The following is a 10,144-nucleotide window of genomic DNA, read 5'->3' as shown; positions in this document are numbered from 1 at the left end:
CCGATGCGGCGTCAGGTTTGCCGAGGCAAAGCCTCTCGTTCAACAACACCCTTCTCCCAGCACCTGGCCAGAGCACCAGCGTCTTTTAAGTCCACGTTGCACAGACCTCCGGGAAGTGCTGTGCGGCCTCGTGCTTTCATTCGCCCACTCCCACTCCACAGCCCCGAGCACCTGCCTGGGCCAGGCCAAGCCAATGTATCCCAGATTGGACACCTGCTGCCCTTGGGCAGCTCCCAGTCTCGGGTGGGGGAGGGGGAAGTGACCAGACCACCCTCCCGGCTGTATGGCTGCGTGGAGGCCGGCTCTGTCTTGACTGTCTCCTCCCCTGGCGTCAGGCTGCAGTGACAAGCTGTGTCAGGTGCCTGCCGCCTGGAAGCACTCCAGACACTGACCCCTCTGTCCTCCAGGCCCCTGTAGAGAGGTGGCTGACAGCCTAGGGTCCAGGCAATGGCGGGGGTTGAGCTGGCTAGGACAGGCCGGAGCCAGTTTTGCTCAGACAGGGGATGGATTTGAGATGGGGGGCGACAAGGAGATCAGGTCTCGTGCTAAATGCTGAGCAGCCCCCTGTGGCAGGGCTCAGCCCACCAGCCAGACCCCCAGTCCCAAAGGCCGATGGAGCAGAGCCAGCCATCTGCCCAGTGGGAGCACAGGTCACACAGGTTTGGAGGGCTTGGCCTCTGAGGATGACTTGAAGGCAAGGACACTGGTCACCAGACCACAGAGCAGCACCCCTGAATGTCCTCAGTGATGTTTAATTGGCAACAGCCCCCCCCCCCCCCGAGTCTACAGCAGAGCGAGGGTGCACGCCCGCCCTCCCCAGCTCGCATGGCCTCTCAGCAGTGCTGTTCCGCTCAGCCCGGAGCCGAGAACCTGTCAGGGGAGACCTGCTGAGCTGCACCTAAGGGACAGTAAGTGAAGAGTACCCTAGCGCAGCTGGCAGCTGAGTGGGGCTGGGGGTGGGTGGCCAAGAGGACAGCTGAGGAAATGATGGAGGTGCGGACGCAGGGGTGCTCCAAAGGGGTGACAGGGAGGCTGGAAGGAACTGACCACATGCACCCATGATGCCAGGTGACCGATGTCCTCATCCAAAAAGCCACTCCTCCCTGGCTCATGTGACCCTCGGGCCAACACCGGGCCGGGAACGATGGGCACCTTGGCCATCTCAGGTCTGTAGCTGGGCAGGCCAAGTCCAGGCCCCAGCTGAGTGTCTTCCGTGTGGCTCCTGCCTGTCCTTGATGACGACCCAGTGGGGACACTCCCCTTTGCCTCCTCCAGCTACGACGACCTCTAGAAGCTGCCGGCAGGTCAGCCCCTGGGGTGGTGGGACCCGCTACCCAAGCAGGCCCCGGGTGAGCCTCAGCGCGGCTTCATAGGTGACGAAGACCACCATGTTGACAGGGAAGGCACGGCAGCAGTTGAGCGTCAGCCCCTTGAACAGGACCCGAGGCCCTTCCTCCCGCACACTGGTCACCATGCAGTGCAGGAGGCCCTTGTAGCGCCGCTGGCCCTGCCCGTCCGCCTGCAGGCGAGACTTAATCACATCCATGGGGGTGGCCACAGCCCAGGCCAGGACTCCCGCACAGCCACCGGCCACCAGCACACCCAAGACATCTGCAGGGGGAGACCCATGAGGGGGTGCCTTGATTGGGACTGGACCCAGAGGACAGTGGGTGGGGCACTCAGGGCAGGGCCCAGCTGTAAGGGAGCCCGGGGCTCACTCCACCGACGTGACTCCTCCAAGGCCACACCGAGCAGGTCTGTCCTGACCCTCCCTGTGGAGGGCACTGAGATTCTCACCCCGCGAGGCACTGGGCAGCCAGTGTGACACATGACTCAATTCCCGCTGGCAGAGCCTGCACCCCCTTCCAGGCCCCAGCCCCAGCCCCACCCCCCCACTCACCTGGCTGACTGTGGCCAGCGGGGGTGAGCCACTCGCAGAGGATGGAGTAGGAGAGGAAGTAGGTGGCGAAGGAGTGGCCGTCCCGGAAGAGCAGGGCCGAGCTGCCCTTGTAGAGGCCCCGCAGTCCCTCCTCACGGGCCACTGTGGCCAGGCAGTGCAGTGGCCCGCGGTACCTGGGCCCCGGCACCGGACCTGTGGGGGCCGTGGGACACACAGGCGCCACCGCAGCCGCCGAGGCCAAGGATCTCCGCCTTGTCTGCGCCTGCGCCTGCGCCTGCGTCTGCAGGCGGACCTTGGCCACGTCGGTAGGCGAGGTCAGGAACACCTAGAGCAGAGACGCAGCAGCAGTGAGGGGGTGGCAGCACTGCCGCGCACCCCTGCACCTGGCCCCCCTGCCAGCCTCCTGTTCCCCGTGGTGACATGGGGGGAACCTGGGCCCCAAGCAGCTTCAGGCTGGCCTGTGGCTCTGGTGGAGTGGCGTTCAAAGCCAGCTCTGCACACCCAAGCCAAAGCCAGCGCTTTCTTCGGCTACCCACTCGTCCTGGCACAGCGCCGGCTGAGCATACAGTAGGTGTCGGGTAAATGTCTGTGACTCCGGTTCATGAAAGCATTTAAGCACCTAATTAATTTGTTAATGACATATTAATGTAATATTTAATTAATATAAGCATTTAATGTCAGACTAATAAAACAATGTAAGTATTTAATAACATTAACATGTAACATGAGCCCTGGCTGGTGTGGTTCAGTGGGTTGCGTGTTGTACGGCAAACTGAAAGGTCACCGGTTGCATTCCCGGTCAAGGCACATGCCTGTGTTGCGGGTTCGATCCCCCGTCAGCATGTACAAAAGGCAACCAGTCAATGTTTCTCTCGCACATCAATATTTCTCCCTCTCTCCCTCCCTTCCTCCTCTCTAAAAGTAAATAAATAAAAATCTTCAAATAATAAAATAAAATCAATAAGCAAGTCCTCAGGCAAGGGAAAAAATATTTATTTATTTATTTTTAGAGAGGGGGAAGGGCGGGAGAGAGGGAGAAACATCAATGAGTGGTCGCAGGCGCCCCCTACTGAGGACCTGGCCTGCAAACCCCGGGCAGGTGCCCTGGCTGGGAATCAAATGGGCGACTCTTTGGTTCTCAGGCCAGCACTCAATCCACTGAGCCACACCAGCCAGGGCAAAAATAGTAATAATAATTTTTTAAAAAGATGTAACATGATGTCACTAATAATGCTGTCTGCCATTTCACGGGGGCTCCTGCCTATCAGACCCTGTGCTGGGGACTTTGCACATGATGTCACGTGATTCTCACCATGACACCACTCACCAGTGAAGAGTCAGAAGGTCAGAGAGGCTCCCTAGTGTCCCCATGCTCTCTCAGCTAACGATGGCCAGCTGAGCCCTCACCCACGGTCCCCCAGCCTCCAACCAGTCTCTGCCTCCCTGCCCTCTGGGCTCAGCGACCTCTCAGGCCCTCCCAGCCTCTGCCCACCCCGGCAGTCCCAGGGACCCCTTGCCCGCCCACTCACACGGACAAGGCCCGAGGTGAAACCTGACAGCATGATGTCAGTCCTGGAGGGCTTGGCATCGGCACTGCCATACCGGAACCGGCAGATGTGCGCGAGACAGTAGCGGTAGGTGCCGAAAGACAGGGACGAGACCAGCGACACCGTGCACACGGGCAGCGAAAGGCCCCTGTAGAAGCCCCGCACCTAGTGGGCAGGTGGACAGGACCCGAGGGCCCAGGTCAGGCCAGACGTCCGGCCAGGAGGACTGGGGGGGCGACCCCTCCTTGGCTTCGGGGCTCCGGCGAGTCACTTACTGCCTAGCGCCTCAGGAACCTAAGCTGTGAAAGAGGGTCCCCATGCTTCCAGATGAGGAAGGGACAAGACGGAGGGCCAGGCTGGGCCCAGGGCCACTACGTGGGGAGGGGGGTGGTGCACTAGCATGCTTGGTGGTGGCTGTGCTCCTTTTGCTCGTTGCTGGCCAGCATCAAGCCCCAACTTCACCTTCATAAATGTCCCTATGTCCCTCCTCTGGACAGGCCTCTGACCTGAACCCTGGGGACTGACACCTCCACCCAGCACCACTGGTGCCCAGCCTGAAGGGGACAAAAATGCAAACGCATGGGCCCACCCCCCGACCTTTGAAGCCTCCCCACACCCCCTCTAGACCTCTCCTGGAGACAGGGCCTCATTCTAAACCCCTGTGAGCTAGATGCCCCAGCTCTGGCCCTCAGAAGACTCCGGGGCCTGGTGCTGCTGTTCGCCTTTGGGAGGCGAGAGAACCAAGACTCCAAGCAGGGCTGAGCGCAGTCTGCCTTGTTGGCAAGTGGCAGGCCAGGGTCCAAGGCCCTGCCACCCCTCCTGTCACCCTGCCCCCGCTTACCTGCTCTCGGCGATACGTGTCCCGGACACAGTGCCAGATGCCTGTGTACTTGGGCTCCGTCTGGATCCTGACCTGGGGGAGAAGCGGGCTTCAGGAGTGGGTGGCTGCGGGCCTGGGGCAAGGGCAGCAGGCCCTGGGGCAGCGGTTGTCGCAGCCATGCTGACGGTGGGCAGAGCAGGGACAGCGAGTGCCAGGTAAGAGGAGAAACCTGAGGCGCAGGCTGGAAGAGAGCGACAGGCAGCCCCAAGGGCAGCAGGGTGGGCTGGGTCAGGTGAGTGTGCTAGAAAGCTCTTCTGGCCGGGGATGGGGTGCAGGAGGCTTGCAGGGCGGCCCACCCGCGGGCAGAGGCCCTGGGGCGAGTGGCAGGGCCTGACTGTGGCCGCACCTTCACTGTATCCAGGGGATAGCCCACAGCAACACCACAGACACCTGGAAGGAAAGCAGAAGAACATGTGAGGGTGGAGGGAACAGGGGAGGAGGAAACAGATCCACACTCCTTGTCATCATTGCAAGAGCCATCCCATTTAGCAAAGGAGGAAACAGAGACTCAGAGAGCTACAGCGACTCCAAGAGGCTGCTGGCAATCTCTTCTGCCCGGAGTCTTGGCCCCCAGGTGCCTCCTTCTGAAAGCCTAGGATGCTCCCCCGCCTGCCCTCTAGTGTCAACTTTTGAGAGAACAGGTCCAACGCTTGCCGGGCCCTGTCCCCAGGCCAGGCAGTGCTGGCCCTCCAGCCTCAGGCTGTGCAGGGTTTGTCTGGCGGTGGGAGCTTCATGAAGAGCTGCCTGGAACTCCAAGTTTGTTGATCCGAGCCCTGTCCCGTGGCTTCGCTACTGTCCCACAGCCTACCATCTCTGCCTCTAGAACTAGAGTCCCTCCAGGACAAGGCCTACACCTGGTCCTTGTGACCCAGGACCCGGCACAAAGCAAGGGCCCTTTCCACCCAGGCCTCCTGTGGACTGGGGAGGAAGCATGCGGGATTCAGGAGCCCTTCCAGGCTGTGTGATCTTGGGCAAATCAATCCCCTTCTCTGAGCCCCCTCCTTAGGCAGCAGCTGGCCTCAGGCCCCGCACACAGTAGGACCTCAGCGAACCCCCTCCCCTCCCACACTGTTCCCAGAAGTGTGGGCCAGGAGCCCCCCACTGTGCCACAGGGTAAGTAAGGCCGAGGGCCAAAGCAGCCTCCGCAGCCAGCAGGGTGGATGGCTGGGCGGGGCCTGAGCCTGCTTCCCAAAGCAAAGGGCGGTTCCCCATCCGGGCTGGTCTTTCGCAAAGAGCTCTTTTCCTAGAAGAACAGCCCAGGGGCCAGCCAGGGCAATTACACACTTACACGTGGCCTGAGGTGGGGGCGGCCGGGCCCCCCCCCTCTGCCCATGGCTTCCAGGAAGTGTCCTGTTGTCACTGTCCACTCTGTCCCAGGGCCTCTGTCCTCCCCAGGACCCAGCCAGCCTGCAGGCCCCGCCCAGCCCCCACCTGGCCTAGGCAGAGACCTGGAACCACCCTCAGCCTCCCCAGCTGAGCCCGCCAGCTGCACCCAGCCTGCGTTGCTACCTGAGTCTCCCAGGAGCCAACCCTGTCCTCCCCGCACCAGGCACCCATGGCTCACACCAGGTCCCAGCCACTTCTGGGCTGACTCCTCAAACCCCACATTGCCCAGAGCCCACTTCCCAAGGCAGAGGACACCTCCAGGAGGAGCAGCCCCCCACGAACAAGGTCCTGCCTTCCCTCTGTTACCTCCTATGGCTCCAGCAACAAAATCCATGGACTGTGTGGGTGGTGGGGAGGCCCTGGGGTCTCTGCCTGAGTGCAGTCCGATGCGGCGGCCACCACCGTGATGGCCTCCGCAGCTCCTCTCGGCCTTAAATAGCTGCAGTGGGGAGGAGGGGACAGGAAGCGGGCACATGCTGACCAGTGGCCCAGAAGGCAGAGGTGGTACTGGGAAGCAGGCAGGTCGATGCCCACCTGGAATCCCTCCCACCCCACCCCCCAAAGGCCCTTTGCCCTAGTGCCCTCAGGAGCAGGGCCCAGCTGTGGGAAGTCTGGGGGAAGCCACAGAGCTGTTGGGCTCTGGGGACACAGGCCCACTGTCCACATGGCCTGCAGGTGGGGGCCCCAGACCACAACCAGACACTTCCTGGGGAGGTCCAGGGATGGGGCTGTGATGTCCCTGTTGCCCCAAGCCCCTGCTCAGGCCTCATGCATGTCTTTGGGCCTCCCTGACTCCCTTGGAATTGTTCCTGCCCCAGGAACTCTCCAAGCTCCCTCACTAATGCCTTCAGCAAACTGTCCACGAGCTGAGGCCGGGCTGAGGCCAGGCCCAGTCCTCAAGGAGCCCAGTTGGCGGGGAGGGAGTGGGGACAATGGGCCACTGATGCCTGACACCACGAAGGCTGGCCAGAGCCCTCCCAGGACCAGCATGAATACCAGCCACTCAGGCCTGTTCCACGCCCTTCACAGAACCTGGGGCTGACACTGTCCCTGCTGCACCCACATCTGTTTCCCCTGCCCCCAGGGCCCAGCCAAGCCCCCTCCACACTGAGTCCCCGGTGCCAAGCACAGACCCAGCCCGAGCAGAGCTCACTGAGGGAGGGGACCAAGACCCGCGGGACCCACCGAACGGGACACTCATGGAAGGGAAGCTGGTCCGCCAGGAGGTCGCTTCCGTCTGCTCCTCACTCGAAACCATTGCATCCTGGCAAGGACCCTGAAGCTCAGAGAGACCATGAACTTGCCTAAGGTGTCCCCTGACCAGAAACCTGACGGGACAGGGAAGAGGGCAAGTGTTAACTGCACAGGGTCCACAGCTTCCTTTTGCTCTGCAGCCTAGGAAGGCTGTATGCCTTCCTACTAGGAAACATCTTTTACTCCTTTGCATTAGATACTTTAACTTGTGCTTTTTTATTTCCTCACCCAGTAGACTTTAAGATCAAAACAGCTGAATTACAAGGAAAGAAGATCAAGCTCCCGATAAGGGCCAGGGCAGGCCAGGCGCCATCTCGCACGCACGTCACAGCCCCCACCACAGGGGAAGGACAGGTGCCAGGCCAGCATGTGACCTCACCGGTGGGGCAGGTTCTGAAAACACCAGCAAACGGCTTAGAAACGCAGATGGGCGTGCCAGGGAGGGTGTCGAGAGAAAGTCGCTGGGAAACGAGTGTGAAACAGGATCAAGAGCTGCACCTAGAGGAGAACAGACCGCAAAGGAGCATGGAATTCGATTTTTGAGACTCGTGCAGAAGCAAATAAAAACATCGAAAAGGCCTTTCTCACATTAGCTGAAGGTGTCCTTCGAGAGAGCCCTGTGAAGAGTCGGCAGGGAAAATGCGTGTCAGCAGTGGGGGGCGGTGACAGGCAGGGCGGCCTCCCGTTCCATCAGTCGCCCTCCACCACTCTGTTCTCTCTCTCTGGCTGCAAAATAAACCACTCTGTCTATTTTAACTCTAAACATACTTTCATTCCTCATCTTAACTGTCCAATCCACCTATTTTATTTGTTCTTTCATCTGGGACTGCTTGCCGACTTTATAATTTTCTTTAATTTTTTAAAAAGATTTTATTTATTTTTTTTTAAAGAGAAGGGAAGGGAGGGAGAAAGACAGGGAGAGAAACACCAATGTGTGGTTGCCTCTCATATGCCCCCTACTGGGGACCTGGCCCACAACCTAGGCATGTGCCCTGACTGGGAATCAAACCAGCGACCCTGTGGTTCACAGGCCAGCACTCAATCCACCAACCCATACCAGCCAGGCTATACTTTTTGTTAAACAAACAAGAAAATGTACAGAAAAATCATGTCTGTGACTTCGCTTGTAAATGTACTTGCTCAGCTCACCACTGCTTTTCAGTTGTATCATAGTCCAATTCTCTGTTTTTATTATTATTTATTTTTAGACAGAGGGGAAGGAAGGGAGAAAGAGGGAGAGAAACATCAATGTGGGTTGCCTTTTGTACGCCCCCAACTGGGGGCCTGGCCTGCAACCCAGGCATGTGCCCTGACTGGGAATCGAACCTACAACCCCCTGGTTTGCAGGCCGGTGCTCAATCCACTGAGCCATACCAGCCAAGGCTATAGTGCAATTCTTATCAACATTAAAACTTATAGCAATCAAAAAAAAAAAAAGTAATGGGAAAGTGGGGACAACTGTAATTGAACAACAATAAAAAACTAATGAAAATAAAAACAAACATCACAAGGTCCAGGCAGCCCTGTCAGGGCAGGGCCACGTGTCCTGGCAAGTGGACTCGCAGGCCAGCCCCGAGACGGCCGAGAGCTGGCAGAGGGCAGCCTCACAGGCGCCCGCCCTGCCGTTTGGGAGCCAGGGACACAAGGTGCCAGTGGCAGCTGCCATGGCAGAGGGCGAAGGGCAGAATGTGGCCCATCCAAGGCCAGCCCTGATGCCTGTCCTGGACCTTAGAGAGAAGCGGTTTAGTGTGTTTAGCAGCCAAGCTGCCTGTGTTCAAACCCCAGCTCTGCGGCTCATGCCGGCTCTGGGGCCTGGGGCCAGTCCCTTGACCCTTCTGAGCCTCCATTTCTGCATGCGGGAAATGGGGATGGTACCTGCCTCACACCCGCGGCCAGTCAGGACAAGCTCCAGGCATGTCCCTGTGGAAGCGGCCAGCCAAATGCAGAGGCTGCATCGGTAGGAGCACAGGCTCCAGAAGGAAGGAGGTGACAGGCCTGTCGAGAGCAGGGAAGGTACAGTCAGTGCGTGGATTCACCTGCAGATGGATCCACGCATGGAAGGCTGATGCCTTGGCTGATGAGGGAGCTTGGAGGGCATTATCTCACTGAAAGAACGGGGGACCATTTAGCCCCATGTTTCCTGCAGAGCGTCCAGCAGGGTAAGTACCACTCATGCTGTGGCACCTGAGCCAGGAACCCAGAAATTGCCCTGGGTGCCTTTCCCCCTGCAACCCACATCAGGTGAGGCACGCGGGCTTGCGGTCAGACCAGTGAAGGTCAAGTTCAGATCCACTTTGGCAATCCATCTGCACAGCCCCCCGCGGCATCATCTCCCCCCGGACAACAGTCTGGTCCCGCCCAGGCCCTCCCCTCATGCAACAAACACTGCTAGGTGGTGCGCTCCAGGCCCAGGGCCCCAGCAATTAACACAGACAAGTGTCCAGAAGGTGGTAAGGGCCAAGGAGAGACATGGGGTGGGGAGGGAACAGGGAGCACTGGGGTGAGGGAAGCAGTGTTAGAAAAGGTATTTGAGACAAGCATGTTCTCCCGGTCACTGCAGCCAAGTTTCACCTGCCTTTTGTCTCACAAACATGCCCAAACCCTACCCTTCCTCACAGCAGAAACAGAAAACATGCCACCTCTTGGTCTAGGCTGCTCTATACAGGTCCAAACATCTCCCCACCCAGCTGTGAGCTTCAGGTAGGCAGAGTCATGCTGGATTTGTCTCTGAGCCCACAGCACCCAGCACAGGGCAGGCACCCTGGGGAGGCTTGTTGAATAAAATGCATGAGGAGACAAGTCAGTGAATGGATGAGTGGGTGTGTGGATGGATGGGTGGATGGATAATGGGTAGATAGATGGATGGATTAGTGGGTGGGTAGATGGCAGGGTGAGTGGGTGGGCAGATGGATAAATGGGTGGTGAATTGGTACAAAATGGATGGTGAATAGGTGGATGGAAGGATAAATAGATGGCTTGATGGATGAAGGGATAGATGGATGGATGATGGATGGGCAGTTGGATGGACCTAGGGCAGAGTCAGCTGCTCACACTTGGCTTGACCTGACTCAGTAAATGGCAAAGAGGCCTTGGGGTAGCTGGGCAGGCGGGGGTCTTAGCTGGGGAGAGCCTCACCTGCTTTGTGAGGAATACTCAAGCTGAGTCTTGCGTGGATGG

The 10,144-nt window shown here is 59.0% G+C and overlaps 1 protein-coding gene across 1 annotated transcript; it reads right to left on the bottom strand.

Annotated features, from left to right (window-relative positions):
- Positions 1-716: 716 nt before the first annotated feature.
- SLC25A47 (solute carrier family 25 member 47) lies at positions 717-6,152 on the bottom strand (the record flags this gene model as incomplete). Its single annotated transcript, XM_053917883.1, is given in 6 exon segments — positions 717-1,611; positions 1,901-2,225; positions 3,430-3,612; positions 4,289-4,360; positions 4,674-4,717; positions 6,020-6,152. Coding segments are annotated over 6 exon segments (933 nt in total). The 3' UTR covers positions 717-1,330.
- Between the last annotated feature and the right edge of the window lie 3,992 nt (positions 6,153-10,144).

Source organism: Desmodus rotundus, unplaced genomic scaffold (assembly GCF_022682495.2).
Source record: "Desmodus rotundus isolate HL8 unplaced genomic scaffold, HLdesRot8A.1 manual_scaffold_398, whole genome shotgun sequence".
NCBI classification, from domain to species: Eukaryota; Metazoa; Chordata; class Mammalia; order Chiroptera; family Phyllostomidae; genus Desmodus; species Desmodus rotundus.
This window is presented reverse-complemented; position numbering and strand designations above follow the sequence as displayed.